Here is a 23,342-nt window from a genome sequence, read left to right as displayed (position 1 = left end):
TCTGGACTATATTTTCTATTCATTATGCAACTCATTTGATAAATAAAAGTATGATTTTTCATGGAAAACACAAAATGTTCTAGGTGACCCCAAACTTTTGAACTGTAGTGTAGATGGTGGTCCCATTGGTTGGGTCCTCACCTACCATACATTTATGTTATATTGCATAAGCTTTTGGGCTGCCCGTGAGCTAGAATCAGAAATTTATCTAAAATAGTACTATGCTTTTTGCAACTTTCTGGCATAATTTATCATAAATCTGCCAGGCTATGCTGCTTCTCGCTAAACCCGCACTCACTTTTTTAGAAAAGTGGTACAGCGGTATAAAAACCATAAAAATCACATTATTTATTGCAGCTTTTATACACCAGTTTGCTGATATTAACTTTTTGATGAATTTTCCCTCTTAAATTTTTTTGTGGATTATAGTGAACAAAAAAATATATACTCTTACCTGACCTAATACCGATTGTATCAAAGAACCCGTTAATTAAACATCTTCAGTACACAATTGCTTTAGTAGAGTCTTTGCTACAAGATAACTTAAAATCACATATGAATCATAGCCTCAAGGAAACACTACTTTATTCCACTGTAAAAGGAACACTTTAAGGCTGGGGTCACATGGACTTGTATTTTCTCACTCAAGACAATCGGCCTGATTATGTTACTGTCACTTGGATCACACTCTGCTGGAGTGTGAGCCAAGCGTCACCTTCCTGTGATCTGATTCTCTTGCATTATAGAATCGGATCACAGGTGTGGAAAAGATGGAGAACTTAACCTCTCCTTCTTCTCCATTGCCTGTGTCCTCGTTAATCAGACTGCAGTTTCATATTTTACACGCACCCATAGTCTTGTATGCATGATCACCATATCGAAGCCACTTGCAGCATGCTACGATTGTTTTCTCATTCCGAATCTGCATGAGAAAAAAATAGCAGATCTGCTCTGCCCCATAGTATAACACAGGTCCGAGTGATATCCAATAAAACCTCGGATAGCACTCAGTCGAGTTATACGCTCATGTGAGCAAGCCCTTAGGATACGCTCACACTAGTGTATAACACAGCTGAGTGCTATCTAATGTTTTATTGGATAGCACTCAGACCAGTGTTATACAATGGGGCAGCGCAGATCTGTGATTTTTTTCTCATGCTGATTCAGAACAAGATAATAAATCGCAGCATATTGTGGGTTACTGCAATATTCAGATTAGGTGCACCTATACAAGTCTATGGATGCGTGTGTAACATTGCACTGCACTTGGATGACATGCAAGTGTCCAATTACCATGGACACAGGCAGTGGAGAAGATGGAGAAATTGAGCTCTCTATTTTTTCCACACCTATGATCCGATTCTATCATGCGAGAGAATTGGATCATAGTGATTGACACTCGGCTCACACTCGTAGCAGAGTATGAACTGAGTGTGGTTTCCATAATGTAACCGATTCTCTCACATGAAGCAATTATCACTAGTGTGAATGAGCCCTTACTGCAGATCTACAACACGTGCGGATTATTTTCCCCACAGGAGTAATAAAATTAGTCACATGTGATTTTCGGTCACCACATAGCCTAATCCCACATATAGGCATAGAAGGAATGTAACTTATTACAACTTGTATTGTGAAACAACATAATCACTAAATAACACATTTTTGGGGCATTCTGCATTTCTAGTATAAAAGGATATAGTGACAAGTATTTTTTTCTATATATTTTTTCACAGATTTCTGATTGTTTTTAATTTGAAATTGGAACCTGAGACAATTGATAAATTCATAAGCCATACTCCGTGTGGAGTGTTGTATGTGGTGTCCATTCAGTGATTTTACCATCCATTCACCCGTTCACATAATTGGACCTTTTCACCATCTCACTAAGCTTTCACAGTGCATTTGGAGACAAACCCTGGCTGAATGTTACAGTTCATCATGTCTTTCTTTATCCTCTTGGTCTTTTAATTTGAACTCCGCTTCTGTTATTTTGCCGTCTTCATTACGGTCCTGGTTATTAAACATGTTCTCTATAATCTTGGCAGCATCAAAACCAGGGGCTAGTTTTCCTTTACCCAACTCAACCTGGGTATTAATATATTCAGAAAACTAAAAGAACAAAAGATTAAGAGTGTCAACAAAACTGTCATCAGCGAATGAAGTCTATGGTGCAGAGAATGATTACACACAAGGGAATGTGCACACAATGCTTTCTTTCCGCCCAGTTTTTCTAGGCGGAGCTGCTTCAGGAGAACACTGGCGCTCTTTCCTGAAGAGGCTGTGCTGCCGACTCTTTATTTTAAACTATAGTATTGAGGTGTTTCCTAGTCTAACCCGTCCCAGAAATGAACATGTTACTTCTTTTAACTGCTTCACGGTTTCTGGACCCTGAAGCTCTTAGAAGAAGTGACATGAGATTGAACATCCACACAGCAACATTGTTTTGACATTGTTGTGCATTTTCAAGCGGATTTTCAGATGTTATACATTTGGGTATGTGTACATAAGTAGAGACGTATGATGTATATACCAAGTGAAGTCTTGTATAAAAATCAAAGACAATTATTGGAAAATTGTTATATTCATACAATATACTAAAACAAAGAAACCTCATCATGCCTCTGCTGGTACTACAGTGACCCATAAAGTCCAAATAATTCTTGCCATACTGATGGCTTTCTGTGTTCACACTACCAACCCCTCTGCCGTTTTATTTCTTTTTTTGCTTTACCTTTTGCTGATTTCACTTGCACATCCAAAAGTAGAGCAGATACATCCTACTTAAACAAGGACTGTAGCAGTCGACTGCATTGTGTTAGTATTTATATATACCTTGTGTAGATAAAGCCCAGTCATGCTTATTACATAGATATCTGACACATACCTCTTCCAAAACTATCTCCCCATTTTCATCTTTGTCAATCTCTTCAAAAAGATTTGGCACCACTTCTCCATTCCATACAAACATGTAGCCATCAGGCAGGCCAGGGATCAATTCCAGGAGTTCAATGTTAAACCTCAAAACTGCACTTCCCGGTACTTCTCCCTCTTACATATGACAAAGTAAAAACAAAAACAAAGTTTAGTTGCCATTTTTCATATATGATTAATAGATGTAACAGATAATCCTCTATTCACATCAGCATCATGGATTCAGTCACCAGCGGAGCCATGATAGCGATGCCTGATCTTTTTTCAAAGGGATCTTGACACGTCTTGACGGATTCCACCAACCTATAAGTTGGTTGGAAGGTTTTCTGTCAAGGCGCTATCATTTTGGGCAGCACTATAAGGATTCTAGTATTTTGGATGACAATACTGCTGTAGTACTGTGTCATAAAAAAAATACTGGAACCCTGATGAAAACTTAAAAAATAAAATGTATACGAGCTAGACTACACTACAGGCTGTAATCCTGGAGAAGATTAATAATAAGACAGCATGGCGGCTCAGTGGTTCACACTCTTGCTTTACATCCTGGATTCAAATCCCACCATTGACAATATCTGTACAGAGTTTCTATGTTCTTCTTGGGATTGCTCCCACACTCCAAAGACATACTGATAGGTAAATTAGATTATGGCTGACAAAGATGATGATAATGTCTGTGAAGTGCTGTGCAATATGGAGGCGTGATACAAGTGAAATAGAAAATAAATATACAAGCAAATCTTGGCAGAGCAAAAACAATAATTTGGCCTTACATAATATAACAAATCTTAAGATATTACATCCAGCAGTGATATGCTAATTGTGCTGCCTCTGGATTGTGAGGTTCTATCATTTAGTTCACTGGGATGTTTTTTACCACACTCACCTACTCCAGCTTCTCCATAACCCAAATGTGGAGGAATAACAACGGTGCGTTTCTCCCCGACACACATGTCCCGTAGTCCTATATCCATTCCCATTATCACCTGTCCAGATCCGAGCACTATATTGTAGGTTTTTCCATATTGGTGTCTAAAAAATAAATCAGGATCATAAACTTGTGCGTACTGAAAGCATATTTGGATGCTACCATTGCGTACATCATGGTAAGTTACTATTCCTGTTATAACCGCTAGTACAGAACAGGTTTGGTTGTTACATGCAAGATGAGGTAAAATTTCCAAAGAGTAGGAACAATTACACTGTAAATAGCAAATATGTTATTCGTAGTAGTCTCATTAACGCCATAAAAGTGGACCTTTAAAGAAAAAAATAGTGCACACTTGTGCACTATTTTTTTCTTTAAAGGTCCACTTTTATGGCGTTAATATAGTTAATATTTATATGGTGTTAGTAGTTATATGGCGTTAATAGTTACAGAAGTTATGAGTGGGTACAGTCACACATCTGTAGGAAGGGGGTGAATAGCGCCCTCTCCTACGAAGGTGGTGTTATTGAAATGTAATTATAATGTATACACTTTAAACACTATATAATATGTACTAAAGAATATTGGCCCCTCGTGCTGTGTCAGGTGGGAGTTGCAGCACAGGGTCAGCTGTATGGTAGATATAGGGTTAAGAGGTAACTAGGAACCAAGCAGCAGGAGTGTGGAGTTAGTGGCAATTAGATAGTTAATTGGATAGAGCAGTGGTGTTGGTTGCCTGGGAAATGGAGACAGGAGGGAGGAGAAACGCAGAGGGTTTTAGAATGTGTGTAGGAAGTGGGTAGGGTAAGTTCACACACTTTTTTTTTTGACACTGCGTTTTTGACCGCAAAAAAGAGAATTTTGTTTACTTACCGTAAATTACTTTTCTTATAGTTCCGTATTGGGAGACCCAGACCATGGGTGTTTAGCTTCTGCCTCCGGAGGACACACAAAGTACTACACTAAAAAGTGTAGCTCCTCCCTCTGAGCTTATACACCCCCTGGTGAGCAGACCCAGCCAGTTTAGTGCAAAAGCTGAAGGAGAATAGCCACCCACAAGTAGAACAGAGCAAGAGCCGGAACAACCGGAGACTGTCCACGACAACAGCCGGTGATAACACGCGGAACAAGAAAAAATTGCCAACAGGCAACAGGGAGGGTGCTGGGTCTCCCAATACGGAACTATAAGAAAAAGAATTTACGGTAAGTAAACAAAATTCTCTTTTTCTTTATCGTTCCTTTGGGAGACCCAGACCATGGGTAGGCAGAACCTAACTTCACAAATGGGCGACAGCCGCCTGAAGGATGCGTCTGCCCAAGCTCGCATCTGCCGAAGCATGAGCATGCACTTGGTAGTGCTTCGAAAAGGTATGCAGGCTAGTCCAAGTGGCAGCCTGACAGACTTGTTGAGCCGTAGCCTGGTGCCTAAAAGCCCAAGAGTCACCGACAGCTCTGGTCGAATGTGCCTTGATCCCCGGCGGGGGAGGCACCTGAGTACTCTGGTAGGCGTCCGAAATGGTCGATCTAATCCAACGGGCTAAGGTCGGCTTAGAAGCAGAGAGGCCCTTGCGCCGACCTGAGGTTAGCACAAAAAGAGAAGTGCACCACCTAAGAGCAGCGGTGCGAGACACATAGATCCGGAGAGCACGCACCAGATCCAGAGTATGCAGCGCCTTTTCAAAGCGATGAACAGGAGCCGGACAAAAGGAAGGTAGGGTAATGTCCTGGTTAAGGTGGAAAGGAGAGATCACCTTAGGAAGGAAGTCCGGAGTCGGACGGAGAACCACCTTGTCTTGATGAAAAACCAAAAAAGGTGACTCCGAAGAGAGCGCAGCCAAATCAGAGACCTGAGGGAAGTAATGGCCACCAGAAAGGCCACTTTCTGTGAAAGACGATACAAGGAAACTTCCCTAAAAGGCTCAAAGGGGGGTTTCTGCAAAACCGTGAGAACCAAATTAAGGTCCCAGGGATCCAAGGGTCGCCGGTAAGGCGGAATGATGTGAGACGCGCCCTGCATGAAGGTGCGGACCTGAGCCAGCCGAGCGAGACGCCACTGGAACAGAACAGACAGAGCTGAGACTTGTCCCTTGAGAGAGTTGAGGGACAGACCTAGCTGCAGACCGGACTGTAGAAAAGACAGAAGGGTCGGCAAGGAGAAAGGCCAAGGAGGATGGTCGGTAGAGCGACACCAGGATAAGAAAATTCTCCAAGTCCTGTGATAGATCTTAGCGGAGGAAGACTTACGGGCCCGAGTCATAGTGGAGATGACTTCAGGAGGAATACCAGAAGCCGTCAAAATCCAGGACTCAAGAGCCACGCCGTCAATTTGAGAGCCGCAGAATTCAGGCGGAAAAACGGACCTTGCGATAGAAGGTCTGGACGGTCCGGGAGATGCCACGGAATCTCTACGGACAGATGGAGCAGGTCTGGATACCAAGCTCGCCTGGGCCAGTCCGGTGCAATGAGGATGACTCGACGGCCCTCCATTCTGATCTTGCGCAGGACTCTGGGCAAGAGGGCTAGAGGGGGAAACACGTAGGACAGACGAAACTGGGACCAGTCTTGAACCAGAGCGTCCGTGGCGAATGCCTGAGGATCGTGGGAGCGAGCCACGTAAACAGGAACTTTGTTGTTGTGACGGGATGCCATTAGGTCCACGTCCAGAGTGCCCCATTTGCGGCAGATTGACTGAAACACTGCCGGGTGCAGGGACCACTCGCCACCGTCCACGGTTTGACGGCTGAGATAATCTGCCTCCCAGTTTTCCACGCCTGGGATGTGGACTGCGGATATGGTGGACTTGAGTCCTCCACCCATTGAAGGATGCGTTGTACCTCCAACATTGCCAGGCGGCTGCGTGTCCCGCCTTGGTGATTGATGTAGGCAACTGCTGTCGCGTTGTCTGTCTGGACTCGAATGTGTTTGCCCGCCAACAGGTGGTGAAAAGCTAAAAGAGCTAGAAGCACGGCTCTGGTTTCCAGCACATTGATTGAAAGGGCTGACTCGGACGGAGTCCAAGTGCCCTGCGCTCTGTGGTGGAGACATACCGCTCCCCAGCCGGATAGACTGGCATCCGTGGTGAGGATCACCCAGGACGGGGCCAGGAAGGAGCGCCCCTGGGACAGAGAGAGGGGCCGAAGCCACCACTAAAGAGAGCTCCTGGTCTGTGGCGACAGAGCCACTAGCTTGTGTAAGGAGGAAGGCCGCTTGTCCCAACAGCGGAGAATGTCCAGCTGCAGGGGACGCAGATGGAACTGGGCAAAGGGGACAGCTTCCATTGACGCCACCATTTGACCCAGCACCTGCATCAGACGCCTGAAGGTATAACGGCGGGGCCTCAGCAGAGAGCGCACTGCCAGTTGGAGGGACTGCTGTTTGACTAAGGGCAACTTCACAAGTGCCGGCAAAGTCTCGAACTTCATCCCTAGGTACGTGAGACTCTGGGTCGGAGTCAGAGTGGATTTGGGAAGATTGACCAGCCACCCGAATTGGGCTAGAGTGGCGAGAGTGAGCGAGACACTCCGCTGACAGTCTGCGCTGGATGAAGCATTGACTAGAAGGTCGTCCAGGTAAGGAATCACTGCCAACCCCTGTAGGTGCAGAACCGCAATCACTGCAGCCATGACCTTGGTGAATACCCGAGGGGCTGTGGCCAACCCGAAGGGGAGAGCCACAAATTGTAAATGATCTTCTCCGATTGCAAAACGTAACCAACGCTGGTGTGAAACTGCAATTGGCACATGCAGATAGGCATCTCTGATGTCGATGGACGCCAGGAAATCCCCTTGGGTCATCGAGGCAATGACTGATTGCAGAGACTCCATGCGAAAGTGCCGCACCTGAACATGCTTGTTGAGAAGCTTGAGATCCAGGATGGGCCGGAAAGTACCGTCCTTTTTGGGGACTAGGAAGAGATTTGAGTAGAAACCTCTGAACCGTTCCCGGGCGGGAACCGGTACAATTACTCCGTTGGCCTGCAAGGATGCCACGGCCTGTGAGAAGGCGGCGGCCTTGGAGCAGGGGGGGGGTTGAGAGAAAAAATCTGTTTGGCGGACTGGAAGAAAATTCTATCCTGTAGCCGTGGGAGATGATATCTCTCACCCACTGATCGGAGACGTGTTGAAACCAAGCGTCGCCAAAGTGGGAGAGCCTGCCACCGACCAAGGACGTTGCTGGAGCGGGCAGATAGTCATGAGGAGGCTGCCTTAGTGGCAGCACCTCCTGCGGACTTCTGTGGACGCGCTTTTGGGCGCCAGTTGGATTTCTGGTCCTTGGCTGAGTTAGTGGACGAGGCCGAGGGCTTAGAGGACGACCAGTTGGAGGAATGAAAGGAGCGAAACCTCGACTGATTCCTACCCTGGGCAAGTTTCCTGGCTTTGGTTTGTGGCATGGAAGTACTCTTCCCGCCAGCAGCTTCCTTAATAATTTCATCCAGCTGTTCTCCGAACAGCCGGGACCCAGCAGAAGGTAGCCCAGCAAGGTACTTCTTAGAAGAAGCATCTGCCTTCCACTCTCGAAGCTACAAGATCCTGCGGATAGCGAGGGAATTAGCCGAAGCCACCGCAGTGCGGTGAGAAGCCTCTAGCATGGCAGACATGGCATAGGATGAAAAAGCTGAAACTTGGGAAGTCAAGGCAACCATTTCGGGCATAGATTCCCTGGAGAGGGAATGCATCTCCTCTAGTGAAGCAGATATGGCTTTGAGAGCCCACACTGCTGCAAAAGTCAGGGAAAACGAGGCCCCCGCTGCTTCATATACGGATTTGGCCAGAAGGTTAATCTGGCGGTCAGTGGAATCCTTAAGGGAGGTGCCATCAGCCACCGACACAACGGTCCGGGCTGAGAGCCTAGACACCGGGAGGTCTACCTTTGGGGACTGAGCCCACTCCTTGACCACCTCAGGTGGAAAGGAAAAACGGTCATCAGAACCACGCTTTGGGAGGCGTTTGTCAGGACAGGCCCTGGGCTTGGACACAGCGGCCTGAAAACTGGAGTGGTTAAAGAACACACTCTTTGCCCTCTTAAGCGAGGTAAACTGGTGCTTTTCTGCCAGAGAGGGTTGCTCCTCTGATACTGGCGGATTAAGATCCAGAACAGAATTAATGGAAGCAATCAAGTCACTAAGATCTGAGTCACTTTCGGACAGATCAATGGGGTACATGGAGTTAGCCTCCGAGCCCCCTGTAAAGGCATCCTCCTCATCCTGCGAGTCCGCTCTTGAATCAGAGCCACGGGAGGAGGAGGGAGAGGAAACCCTACGTCTCTTCTTAGGAGGACGGGGTCCGGGACCTGATGATGAATCCTCTGTGAGCTCCGGTCCTGAGAGAGTCCTAGCAGCAGAGGCACCCTGTGAGGGGGGCATATTCAGCAAAGTCCTGGACAGAAGTCCCATGGACTCAGCAAAAGACTGGGAGATAGACCTAGAAAAGGATTCTACCCAAGCCGGGGGCTCAGCCACAGGAGCAGGAGCAGCCTGAGAGACCACTGGGGGAGAGACTCCAGGCTGTGGCACCGCCAAGGTAGAGCAGGCATCACAATGTGGATAGGTGCTCGGTTCATGCAGCAGGAGCTTACATGCAGCGCATACAGAGTAAAGCTTTGGAGCCTTGCTCCTCGTGTGAGACATGCTGCTGGAGTGGGGGCTCTGCCAGAGAATGAACCCCAGAGAGTATATACAGAGCCGGTTGTGGCTTACCAGACCGCTGTGCTGTGCAGAGCGGTGTTGTGTGCCCTCCAGATGCCGAAGCCCGGACCCCCAAACACAGCACCTCAGCAGGGATGCAGAACACAGACCAACGCTGAGAGAACTCTGAGAAAATGGCCGCTGGAGCGAAGAGAGGGGGCGGGGCTTGCATAAGAGCGGGATCTGGAGAGCCATAGAGACCTACAGGGGAGGAGACACGCACAGCAGTGGGGAGTGTCCCTCCCCTGTGCAGAACGGCCGCCGGGAGGAGCCGCGCTGTCCCTCTGCATGAGTGACATGCGAGGGCAGTGAAACGAAACTAGGCCTCCGGCGAAGCCGGGGCCTAAATTTGAGCGGAGGGGCCGACGCGCAGGCACCATCGGCGCAGTTCTCGGGCAACAGCTAGAGAACCCGCCGTAAATGTCAGTAAATACAGTAAGCACACTCTCCCCAACAATAAAGCACAGGGACCCCCAAATATAAACGTCTCAGGTACTTAGCTGCTGAGACGCAGGGCCAGGTCCCTGGGGATGAGTGCTCCGGTCCAGCAGGGTCCTGAAGGGCTGCGGATGGAGACCGGTCTCCTGCCAGGCATGGAGACCGTGCTGGCTCCCACTTCAAGCCAGAGCCCAGGAGGGATGGTGAAGGAGCACGGCATGTAAGGCTCCAGCCTAGGAAATCAACCTTACAACACCGCCGACACAGTGGGGTGAGAAGGGACATGCCGGGGGTCCAGACGTGGACCCACAGTTCTTCAAACTCATTCCAAAAGGAAAAAATCATATGAGAATGCATGTGTGGATGTATGCCTCCTGAACACAAAGCAATAAACTGGCTGGGTCTGCTCACCAGGGGGTGTATAAGCTCAGATGGAGGAGCTACACTTTTTAGTGTAGTACTTTGTGTGTCCTCCGGAGGCAGAAGCTAAACACCCATGGTCTGGGTCTCACAAAGGAACGATAAAGAAAAACGCATAAAAACGCAACCGCGGCAAAAAAAGTGGCAAAAAACGCATGCGTTTTTACTGCGTTTGGGTGCGTGTTTTGCAGCGTTTTGCTCACTGCGTTTTTATGCGGTTTTTTTATGAGTGAACAATGCCATTAAAGATTGTTGAGAAAAAAAAAAAAGGTCTGATGTAATTTCCTTCTTCAATATGTTCTTCATTCTCCACTAGTGTATACAGGAGAGCAGACAGCTGCAGAACTACAAGGCTCAGCATGCATCATCCACTAGTGTATGCAGGAGAGCAGACAGCTGCAGAACTACAAGGCTCAGCAAGCATCATCCACTAGTGTATGCAGGAGAGCAGACAGGAGCTGCAGAATTACAAGGCTCAGCATGCTCCATCCTCTAGTGTATGCAGGAGAGCAGACAGCAGCTGCAGAACTACAAGGCTCAGCATGCTCCATCCACTAGCATATGCCGGAGAGCAGCCAGCAGCTGCAGAACTACAAGGCTCAGCATGCTCCATCCAGGACTGTATGTCGGAGGGAGAGGTAGGGGGAGCAGAAATACAAGGCTCAGCATACTCCATCCAATAATGTATGCAGGAGAGCAGACAGCAGCTGCAGAACTACAAGGCTCAGCATGCTCCATCCACTAGTGTATGCAGGAGAGCAGACAGCAGCTGCAGAACTACAATGCTCAGCATCCTCCATCCAGGACTGTATGCAGGAGTTTTTTGCCTAAAAAAAAAATGATGTGGGCTTCGCCATATTTTTGTATGCTAGCCAGGTACAGCAGGCAGGTACGGGCTGCCCCCAACCCCCAGCTGCCTATTTGTACCCGGCTAGGAACCAAAAATATAGGGAAGCCCTTTTTTTTTAATTATTTCATGAATTTCATGAAATAATTAAAAACAAAAATGACGTGGGCTTCACCCAATTTTTGAGTCCAGCCAGGTACAACTAGGCAGCTGGGGATTGGAATCCGCAGTGCAGGGTGCCCTAGCTTTCTGGCCCCCCGCTGCGAATTGCAGTCCGCAGCCGCCCCAGAAAATGGCGCTGTATCCAACCCTTCCAGCTGCCCTGATGCCGGGTGGCTCGCTGGGTAATAATCAGGTTAGGGCTAGCTGTACATTACCAACAAAATTATAGAAAAACTCCTAAAATTACAAATCTTTAATTGTTTTCAGTATTAAAAGGGGAATACCCAACATATATATCAATATAAAATTAGATTAAATCAGATATCCAAGGGTACAAGGAGAAGGGGGGGGAGGGGCCTGGCCCTTCCAGTGCCCTAAGCTCACCCCTTCCTTGCCGCGGAGGTTGGCACCCTAAAACCTGCGCAATAGGCGCCCCCGCTCAACGTAGGCTGTCCCTGTAGGCCCTAACCAGACCCTAACAATAAGGTGACAGTCTAGAGGATAATTACAAAGCTGAACCAACAATCCAAGATAAAGATTAACAGTACATTATACCAAATATAATTAAATTGGGAAACAAAGGGGTACAATGACCCAAAAAAACCCACCTAGATAGATATAAGCGGCTCCTATCAGAAACCACCCGACGCGTTTCCCCTCATCTATCTGAGGTTCTTCAGGAGTGGAATAGAGGTTAGTTCAAAAAGGCAACAATAATGCAATAGTACATGCTGGCAGTCCCATGTAAAACCAAGAAGCCAGTAATCCCTGAATCTATATACTCCCGATATCTCTCAACTAAATCCGGTACATAAAGGGCCTAAAAGAGTCCCAGATCTCTGTCAACCACCGGAGTAACAGGTTATTTATACATATAATAATGGGAATAGATTCAACAGGGGTGAAAAGCAGCCAGTCATAAGGGTACAAAGTTAGCCACTTATCTCAAGCCTCAAGGAGCATACGGCAGAGACGATCCTCACAGAACTCCTTGGATGATAAAACAGTCCAATAACCCCAACAGAGCAGTCAGTGAGCTCCTCAGGTCATCACCCTCCAGTCCAGATGCATACACAATGAAGGGTGCAGATTTCAGGGGCAGAGCTAAACACCCATGGTCTGGGTCTCCCAAAGGAACGATAAAGAAAAACGCATAAAAACGCAACCGCGGCAAAAAACGCATGCGTTTTTACTGCGTTTGGGTGCGTGTTTTGCAGCGTTTTGCTCACTGCGTTTTTATGCGGTTTTTTTATGAGTGAACAATGCCATTAAAGATTGTTGAAAAAAAAAAAAAAAGGTCTGATGTCATTTCCTTCTTCAATATGTTCTTCATTCTCCACTAGTGTATGCAGGAGAGCAGACAGCTGCAGAACTACAAGGCTCAGCATGCATCATCCACTAGTGTATGCAGGAGAGCAGACAGCTGCAGAACTACAAGGCTCAGCAAGCATCATCCACTAGTGTATGCAGGAGAGCAGACAGCAGCTGCAGAATTACGAGGCTCAGCATGCTCCATCCTCTAGTGTATGCAGGAGAGCAGACAGCAGCTGCAGAACTACAAGGCTCAGCATGCTCCATCCACTAGCATATGCCGGAGAGCAGCCAGCAGCTGCAGAACTACAAGGCTCAGCATGCTCCATCCAGGACTGTATGTGGGAGGGAGAGGTAGGGGGAGCAGAAATACAAGGCTCAGCATACTCCATCCAATAGTGTATGCAGGAGAGCAGACAGCAGCTGCAGAACTACAAGGCTCAGCATACTCCATCCAATAGTGTATGCAGGAGAGCAGACAACAGCTGCAGAACTACAATGCTCAGCATCCTCCATCCAGGACTGTATGCAGGAGTTTTTTGCCTAAAAAAAAATGATGTGGGCTTCGCCATATTTTTGTATGCTAGCCAGGTACAGCAGGCAGGTACGGGCTGCCCCCAACCCCCAGCTGCCTATTTGTACCCGGCTAGGAAAAAAAATATAGGGAAGCCCTTTTTTTTTAATTATTTAATGAATTTCATGAAATAATTAAAAACAAAAATGACGTGGGCTTCACCCAATTTTTGAGTCCAGCCAGGTACAACTAGGCAGCTGGGGATTGGAATCCGCAGTGCAGGGTGCCCTAGCTTTCTGGCCCCCCCGCTGCGAATTGCAGTCCGCAGCCGCCCCAGAAAATGGCGCTGTATCCAACCCTTCCAGCTGCCCTGATGCCGGGTGGCTCGCTGGGTAATAATTAGGTTAGGGCTAGCTGTACATTACCAACTGGCCCTAAGCCCGAAATTCATGGTGTCACACCAATATTAGACATGGCCACCATGAATTTCTAGTAAAGATAAAAAAAACACAACACACAGAAAAATATTTTTATTAGAAATAAAACACAACACAATTAGTGACTCCATCTTTATTGAAAGAACCCCCCCTCCACAGTAATCCTGGGTCAGGGTCCCACGCCGTCCAATCCGGATCCAATATCATCTGATCGGTATGCTGGAAGGCAAAGTGATCAGATGATGTGTAAGGTTCAAGGACGTGAATCACATCACACATCAGCTGATTTTATAAACGCCGTTTATACAATCAGATGATGCATCAGTGGAAAAAAAAACAAACTACTCACTTCTGTGCAGACTCCCGTCCGATCGCTGCAGGACCTGCCGGTGATCAGTGATGCGGTCTCCTGACCGCATCAGCTGTTAGTTTAAGCCAGCCGGGCGGTAAAAAGCCGGCCTCACCGCGAGACTTATATGATCAGCTGATGTGGTCAGGTGACGCATCAGCTGATCAGCGGCAGGTCCTGCAGCCATCGGACATGTCGGGAGTCTGCAGACAGGTGAGTATGACATTTTTTTTTTCTACTGTTCACTTTTGATTTCGCAGCTGCTTCCACTTTCCGGTGGACATGGCGCCAGACGGGAGGTGGAAGCAGTGGTGGCGGTACCAGGAGGATTCACGCTTCTGTGTTTACTAAAAGAAAGAATCCTCTTCCTGCACATGTCACTGTACTACCTACCCCTTGCGTTTATAGCTGCGTTTTTAGTCATAGAAACGCACTAAAACGCAGCTATAGTTGCAATTTGCGTTTTTCATTGCGTTTTTGAACATCTCATTGAACTCAATGGGTGGAAAACGCAGTGAAAAACGCAAAAATAATTGACATGCTGCGTTTTGTGGGCACCACAAAAACACATCTAAAAAAACGCTGTGTGCAGACAGCAAAAATGAAAACTCATAGACTTTGCTAGGGAAGCAAAGTCATGCAGTTTTCTGACCAAAAATGCACCCCAAAAACGCGCAAAAACGCCACAAAAAACGCACTGTGCGCACGTAGCCTTAGGCTGGTTTCACATCAGCGTTTTTTTGCCTTGAGGCAAAAAAATCGCAAACTGCATGTGACTGGATCCTGTTGAATTTGAGTTGAACGCATGCAAACGCAAGTGTTATTTACTGGATTCTATGACTTGCAGTTTATGAGTCATGTGGTCAGGAATTAGCTGAATGGGGCTGAGCGGGCATTTAAGTCACGTGACGGGAGTGAGCTGAATCTGCCATGACAGCGTGCATGCACTCTCTCTGGATGAGAGAGAGTGTGAGTGTGTGTGTGAGAGTGTGTGTGTGTGAGAGTGTGTGTGAGTGAGAGTGTGTGAGAGTGTGTGAGAGTGATATTCAGGCCATGTTCTGTACAGCAAACAGGATCCTTCCTGCAGCATACAACCGCAACTGTTAAAACCGGATCCGGCGCCCATTGAAATACATTGCAGCTACTGCTGCAATGTACAGGATCCGGTGACATGCAGAAACAGGTAAAAAACTGAAACTCACCGGATCCTGACACTACTGCACGCAAACGCATGCAAACGCATGTTGCCGCAAGTCCATTGACAATGCATTGAGCAGACAACGGATCCGGTAAGATGCGCTTTGCGTTTTTTTGCCGACAGGCAAAAAAACGCTGATGTGAAACCAGCCTTAGTCAGTCACAGCAGGAGCTGAAGCTTACAGGTAGGACCCAGAGCTAGGGTCTGCTTAGATATGCAGGAATCCTCCTGTGTACCGAGATCTCACCCAGCAGACGGGCAATGGGGTGTCCTGAGATCAATGGGATGTAAGGGTACAGAGACCGCCGGCGGGATCCTGAACTGGTTGGGAGCAGCCACGCGTCCAGGGGCAAGAGTGAAGTACAACATACACACGGAAAGGATACCGGGGAGCAAGGTTACATAGGACTCAGCTGCTGGAGGATAGTACCCAGGGCGAGTGGCAGGAACAGAGAAGGTTCCTCCCGAGGTAGAATGGACAAAGCACGAGTGGTCCTAAGGGCCTAAAGCGTGAGAAGAAGAGTGATATGCAATAAGTGTGTTTTTTCTCGTCCATCCTCTGCCTTTGGTGAGGACCCTGCAAAAAAGAATGGAGGCAACCCCAAGCATAATGGTTGATACCTCCGGCTCCACCAGGAGCAACATACGCACATTGACATTATATGAAGCAGGGGAACGAACCATCGGCCATCACCTGATTAACCTTTTCACATCCATAGCGCTCAGAGTATACACTGGCCATGGGACTACTGAACAGATCTGGACTGCGTTATATCAGGCTGTGTAGTTCAGGCCAGAAGACCCGTGGTCGGTCAGTGTATTACAGTCCGAAATCAGACCACTACACACAGATATGTGAATGTAGCCTTACAATGATTATTGTGACCCATCACAAAAGCATAGGATGAAATCTGCTGGAAGATCTGCAAGAGAGTCCACAAGAAAACCGTAATACTTGTGGCATGGATTTGCCATGGACTGATCCTACCCTTGGTTTTAATCCATGCATGACTGATTGGTGTGGATGGATGACTAGTGTGTGTTGGTTAATTGGTGTTTGTGTGCTGTACTTTGCTTTACAGTGTCAGGCTGAGTTCACATGTCCTGTAATCAACGGTTAGATCGGATCCTGCAGAGATCCGTTGGCATAATGATATCTGTCAGATCTGTTTTTTTATCATGGGAGTCTATGGAGAACAGATCTGTTAATGGATTGCTATTTATCTTCAATTTTTGACGGAACCTGTAAGAAAAAAAAAAACAGAACAATTACAAATGCAAATAAAATGGATGGCTAAATATTAATCCATTAATGGATCCATCCTACATAGACTTTCATGTTCAAAAAAACGGCAGACATCAGTTACTTAACAATGGACAACAATGTTGTGTCTGCAGAACTTTATTCCCAATGGATTTCTGCAGGATCCATTCTAACAGATGATTACAGGACACGTGAATTCAGCCATCCTGGGGCAGTATCTCTTACTTTTCTATTGCAAAAACACAAGTAATGTTTTTTAAGAGTGTCCATACTCTTATACTGTGGTTGCACTGCAGTATGTCCATAAGCTCGCTGTATGGAGTAAGGTAGGCGGAAACATGTAAGCATGGGCAACTGATATATTTACACATAAAAGATAAAAAATTGTGGGAATTCCAAACATTTACCGCTGACTAGCTTACTAAGTTTACAGTATTGAAGTGTACAAAAGGTCACGATGTTAAAGTAGTAAAGGCAGATGTGACGAGACCAAACTGGGCTGTACACACTAGACAAACATGCTTTAATTTGCAGGAACGTGTTGGCACAGATGTGGAAGTGATGCTGACTTTCTGAAACACTGGAAATATTCTAATTCTTTTAGTTACCAAATTGCACCACAAAACAGCATTTTCATTTTGATTCTTCTCTGTAATTGCTGGAATGTTTTTCAGTGAAAGATATAGGTCCCGATTCATCAAAATGTTTTAGTTTGTATAATACTTATGCTATTTCTAACAGGGGGAGGGGATAACTATGAATATATGATCTGCTCCAGTGCAACTGTCACTCAACAAACAGCTACATTTTATAAACTTTACTTTTTTGGATTTCAAAACCTTAAACATCCGAGCTGACCACTACAGGTATGTATAGAATCAGCCTGATAGTGCCAGAATAGCACTGGCTTTAGGTTATATACGGAAATCCTGATGATTAGTTCCCTTTAAGGCTGCTTTCACACATCCGGCTTGAGCAGTGCGGCTCAATCCGGCTGTGCAAGCTATGCAACGGATGCGGTGAAAACACCGCATCCTTTGCATAAGTTTTTCCCATGCGGCCCGTCCGGTTTTTGCCGCTTGCGGCATGCTACTGAGCATGCGCAGTGGCAAAAACTGCATGCGGCGGCCGGATGCGGTTTTTGCCGCATCACGCCGCATCCGGCCGCCATGGGCATGCATTGAAAAATGCGCCGCATTGGCCGGATGCGGCGCGATGCGTTTTTTTTGCCGCACGATAAAAACGTGCCAGGCAACGTTCCATCCGGCTGCCGCATCGGCTAAATCTGCCGCATGCGGCAAAAACCGGACCGAACGCAAGGCCATGCGGCACTAATTAAAGTCTATGCAGGAAAAACGCAACCGGCAGCAAAAAAAAAACGGTTGCGATTTTACTGCAAAGTGCCGGATTGTGCCGCATTGCAGAAACTGGAGGTGTGAAAGCAGCCTAAGCAAGGCCACATACTAACCTGCACAGCAAAGGAACACCAGTCAGCAGTACACAGTTCCCTGCAGCCTGTTTACTCTCAGCATTGGTGAGGGTTCTGGGGTGGGCCTTCACCACTCCATAATCATAAACTAACAGCTAATTCATAGAGATATTATAAGCAAAAAACCCGTTATTTGGAACCTAGCTTCTGTGATTTTATTGCAGTGACCACTTTTTTTAGTTGAGTGGTCTGGTCTTGAATGGGCATTCACTACTATATTATCCTGCAATTCTCTATATTTCGGCTGTAGTTACATCCTTCTGCATGGACTTACGTGGAATCTAGCATGGTGCCATCCATCAGTGTTGCATTATAGTGATATTTCAAATAGTCCCCCTTCTTACTCAGGACAGTGCAGTTGACTGGCTTATAATTTGGTATGATGCTGACCGAATCATCTGGGTTGTGGAAATCGACCATGACGATATCAAAAACCAGCACTGCAGATCCTGGGATCTTTCCTTGGAAAGTAAGAAAATAATAAGAATGATAAATCGTCTATCAATGTAAGTAGCTGTTTACTGTACATATTTAAAGGGTTGTCTCAAAGTCGATCTCTATCCATACGTCCTGCTACATAGACATCAATGATCCATAATGTAGAGCCGCAGTTTACAGACATCACACAATTGGACACTAAACATTGATCAGCGACTGCTGTAGGGGAAATGTCTCCCTGATTTTCCCAACGAAACGTAGCTGAAATTGTGAGACTTCTGAAAGTGGTAGACTCAATTCCACTTACAGAAGTGGAGTAAGGGTGGATTTGGAACACAGCAGCCTGCTGCCTGTCACAAAAATGCTTTTTCTGAAGGAAAATACTGTGACTTTGAATCACCAAATTGGGATTCTGAAATGGCATATATCCTGAGTCATATTGCAAAGGATTGTTAAAAATCCACTTGTGACTTTTAGGATCGCTACTTCCAAAAGTTGGCGCTGCGCTAGAGTTTGTCTTCTTTACTGGAGAGACTATTTGAATCACCAGATAGTAATTTAGTTCAGAATGATTCTTGAAACAGCAGTACTGTAAGGCCGGGGTCACACAAGCTTATAGCATCCAATGATTCTCCCCTGTGAGAGCATCGGATGCGATATGTTAATGACACTTGGCTCAAACTCTGCTGCGTGAACCGATCGTCATTATACTGTGCTCTGATTCTTTGGCATGTGAGGATCAGATCACAGGTCAAGAGAAGAGGGAGATAGTAATTTCTCCATCTGCTCCAATATCTGTCTCTGTGTATATCGCACTGCCATCCAATTGCAGTCCGATGTTTCAGACACACACATAGACTTGCATGGGTATGACTGATCCAAACATTGCAGCCACTTGCAGCATGCTACGATTGTTTTCTCATACTGCATCGGCATGAGGAAAAAAATACAGATCTGCTCTGCCCCATAATATAATATTGGACCAAGTGCTATACGATGAAATATTAGATAGCACTCGGCAGTGTTATACATTCATGTAAGCGAGATCTAAGGAATAAAGGATTGTACATTAAATGATATTGTGCCATTTTACTACATCTGTGATCTGTAGGTACATCTACATGGAAAATTGCAATTTCAGTCCTACTCCTTATCGGCAGTATAATAGTACATTATAGTCTGTGGGTTGGACACCCATAGGGCTAAACAACACACCACATTACATTTTCTATATATACAATATGTACTTACCGGTTCCCTCTTCACCATAAGCAAGATGTGGTGGAATTGTGATTCTCCGCTTTTCTCCAATGCACACGCCCAGCAAAGCTTCCTCCATACCAACGATTACATAGCCCTTTCCAATGTATGTGTCATAAGTGTGGTTTCGAGAGTAACTAGTGTATGGGACAAATGATAAATGAAGCAAAAAATAAAGATGGCTGTCCAGGAACATCTTCCAAGTAAAGTGGGCAAGTAGATATAAAGAAGGCACAGGATTGATTGAAATTGTGATGAAGTGCAATTCCTGGATGTATCCTGAATTTTACCATGGCTTAAGAAACATCAAAGGCTTACAGTAGTCCTGGTGAGAGAACAACTTTCTTTAATTTAGGATAGTCTATGAGGTACCTTGGCATAAGCGCCTGCAGCATGGTATGTCTATGTTTAACAGTCTTGATACAGCTGCCACGAAGCAAACATTTTAAGAAGAGAAAACTCCAGCACGCCATTTCCAGAATGTAATAAATTATAACGGCACATACAGTGTTCTAATGTGCGTGTTCTTAATCCTGATACACTGCATACACCTTAGGCAACAATGTTTTCTGTAAATTTTCTCTGAAAATCATACATGACTGTATAGTAACCCATATCCAAGCACTTAAAACCTAATCTCAGAAACATCGTTAAAAACGGGTAGATTTCTTTTATTATTATTGTTATTATTAAAGAAGTTGGCCACCAGTTTTTCGTATAAAGAATGTATGTTTTTTGGTTGGAAAATCATTTTTACGTTTGGGTTTCATTACAAATGTTGCACCTTTTGGTTGTTAAAGGCTCTGTGTTTCCCTGCACATTCAACTTTGATGTGGTCTGTGGTCATAAATAAGCTGAGAGGAGCTCAGAAAAAGCTACAAACTCCCCATCAGACAGACGTAGCAGACTGACGGATGAATTATCAGTCAATTTGTTCTAGAAAGTGCAGCACAGAGGGTTTAGATGGCAAGCAGTGCAACAATTTTAATAAAAAACAGTTTCAAAAATTATTTTTGACCCCAATTATACGCATCTAGGTAAAAAAATATGGTCACCAAAGATGGCCAACTTTTTTAATAATTATAATAATGTGTATTTTTTACTATGTCAAGAAAGGAGTGTTTATAAACCTGGAGTCAAAGAATGTGCCATCCAATAGGGAACCATTATAATGGTACCGAACGTAGTCACCGCTCTGAGATTTCCTCTCACAGTCTTCTGGGATATACTGCGTTTCTACAGTGATACCATCTTTCGGGTTGTGTAAATCCAATAAGACAACATCGAAAACAAGAGTTGCCTGCGAGGGAATATCTTTACCTAGAACGGCAAAGGGGAAGAAGAATGGTTTATATGATATGAGCTGCAGGAGCTGTACTAATAAGTATACAAATGGATATGTCATTATTATGTCATCTATTACAGATACAGGGGAGAGGAGAAGGGAGGAAATTATGTTTCCAAATCCAGATTTTATGGCTTCTGTGAAGAGAACGAGGACACGCTGACCTTTATGGAAACTGCTACGCATACATGAACAGTTTCAATACAAACTATTACATGAAACGGGTTTTCTCACCATGACAACCCCCTTTAATTCCAGCAATCAGCTGATGGCAGCACGGTATATACATTAGTGTTCTCTACTTACAACTTATTCGGGTATAGCTCGGGAGAGCAGGTGAGCATTTCAATGTGACTGCTCTCCAACTTCAGTTATTTTTCTTACAAGAGGCACACATATAGTTTTTCATGGATTTTTAAAACCAAACCCAGAATGACATCCGGCAGGAATGAGAAGTATACAGTAAGTGTGTCCTTTCTGTTTTCCAATTGAATATCCCTCTGACTCAAAAACTACATCAAACACTGCACACATTATTCCAGCCTGAACAGTGGCATATTTTTATGGCATCTTTTTTGGTCAGATATAAGTTTTATAAAAGGTTGTATACAGTACAGACATTATTTACAGGGATCCTGTCACTAGACTCATGTAGCCCGGCCCACGGGCAGCAGACACTGGCTACACGGTTGCGGCCAGGTGTATTTTACTCTGAAATGCAAACTTTCATACAAATCATACTTTGAAGAGCCGTCTGGGAGCATGTGTCCTGGCTGACTTGTCCAGTTCGGCTTCAATTATTCGATTGTCAGGACTCCCCTATGTACACATACGGCACTGACCTGTCAATCTAAAGGAGGGGAGTGGGGAAAAGTCAGCCAGCCGGCGGCCATGCCGGATTAGTCAGGTTTCTTCCTAGAGCCTCGGGACGGCTTTACAAACTGTGTTTACTCTGAAACACAGCAGCCTTTTAAAAAGCACAGTTCCAATTGCACAGCCAGGCTTTGATTCATGCTGCCTATGGCTCGGACAGCACAAATCTACAGGAAAGTTCCCCTTAACAATGCCACTTTAGTGTCATCTTACCATCACCATCTTCTCCATAACCGAGAAACGGTGGGACTGTGATTATACGTTTTTCGCCCACACACATTCCAAGAAGTCCAGTATCCATTCCTGGGATCAGCCAACCAATTCCCACATAGGTGTCATACGTTCTCATGCGATTGTGACTTAAGGAGAAGAATATACAAGTAAGTTATTGTAAGAGTGAGAGGGGGCAGGTTTCTGGTCTGGTAGAAGGGCACATGTAAAACTTGTGCAGTATAAAAATGCATTTTCAGTTCTGTATTTTTCACAGATTCTTATTGTTTATCTATATAACTCCAGTGTTACAGGGTATTTTCTGCAGTCTACATAAAAAATAGCATCATATTTTCCAAGGAATTAGTCTATGGTGCTTGTAGTAGGAAATATCTTGTGATATAAACTTATAGGGGAACAATGAGAGCAGAACCAGTATTAAAAGCTGAGTATGTGTGTATCGAGCCTTACTTGGATTCCAGTTACTGGTGAAAACTGTAAAGTAAAGGATATCAAATGACCATGTATACTAATGATAAGTTTTACATATATAAATAGATACCTGGAATCAAAAAGTGTCCCATCAGGCAAGGTTCCATTGTAGTGGTAGCGGATGAAGTCAGACACTTGGACCGTTCTAGTACACTTTTCTGGCTTGTGGTACGTATCTACTTCAACTTTGTCTTCTGGATTCCAGATATCCATTAAAAGTACATCAAAGTGAAGCACTGCATCCGGGGGAATCACACCAGCTGTGAAAATGAAGAAAAAGAACCTTCTTGAATATATTTTCACATACATACTCAGAACAGATGTGAAAAAAGGAAAATACAAGTTCCACTCTGTTATTGCTGAGAGATGGTGTCCTTTCCTCTGTAACTGCATTGCAGAAGAAATGAAACATGACTGGGAGCCTTAGGCTATGTGCGCACGTTGCGTACAGTTCACTGCAGAAATTTCTGCAGCGATCTGAAGAGCACATGTGCGCTTTAAATTGCTGCAGAAATGTCCGTAGTGAGCGCCGATTCCATGCGCTCTGCCTGCAGCTCCTGCCATAGACAGAGCAGGAGCTGCCGGCAAAGCGCAGGAAAGAAGTGACATGTCACTTCTTTTTACGCAGCGCTTCGGCAGTAGCCGAAGCGCTGCGCTCTAAAACGCCACGTGCGCACGGCCCCTGCACAATCTCCATAGACTGTGCAGGGGACGCAGGACGCATGCAGTTACGCTGCGCTACAAAGCGCA

At 45.5% G+C, this 23,342-nt stretch overlaps 1 protein-coding gene across 1 annotated transcript in view; it reads right to left on the bottom strand.

Annotated features, from left to right (window-relative positions):
- Positions 1-1,133: 1,133 nt before the first annotated feature.
- Positions 1,134-23,342, bottom strand: part of FKBP9 (FKBP prolyl isomerase 9) — a 77,567-nt gene continuing 55,358 nt past the window's right edge. The window contains exons 3-10 of the mRNA XM_075315100.1: positions 22,663-22,852; positions 22,104-22,249; positions 20,803-20,992; positions 19,664-19,809; positions 18,249-18,435; positions 3,821-3,966; positions 2,888-3,051; positions 1,134-2,112 (exon numbers count right to left, since the gene is read on the bottom strand). Of these exons, the coding sequence (XP_075171215.1) occupies positions 1,930-2,112; positions 2,888-3,051; positions 3,821-3,966; positions 18,249-18,435; positions 19,664-19,809; positions 20,803-20,992; positions 22,104-22,249; positions 22,663-22,852 (1,352 nt within the window). The 3' untranslated portion in view covers positions 1,134-1,929. The remainder of the gene's footprint in view (positions 2,113-2,887; positions 3,052-3,820; positions 3,967-18,248; positions 18,436-19,663; positions 19,810-20,802; positions 20,993-22,103; positions 22,250-22,662; positions 22,853-23,342) is intronic.

Source organism: Anomaloglossus baeobatrachus, chromosome 6 (assembly GCF_048569485.1).
Source record: "Anomaloglossus baeobatrachus isolate aAnoBae1 chromosome 6, aAnoBae1.hap1, whole genome shotgun sequence".
Classification (NCBI taxonomy): domain Eukaryota; kingdom Metazoa; phylum Chordata; class Amphibia; order Anura; family Aromobatidae; genus Anomaloglossus; species Anomaloglossus baeobatrachus.
The sequence above is the reverse complement of the archived record's forward strand: the minus strand, read 5'-3'. Positions and strand labels throughout refer to the sequence as shown.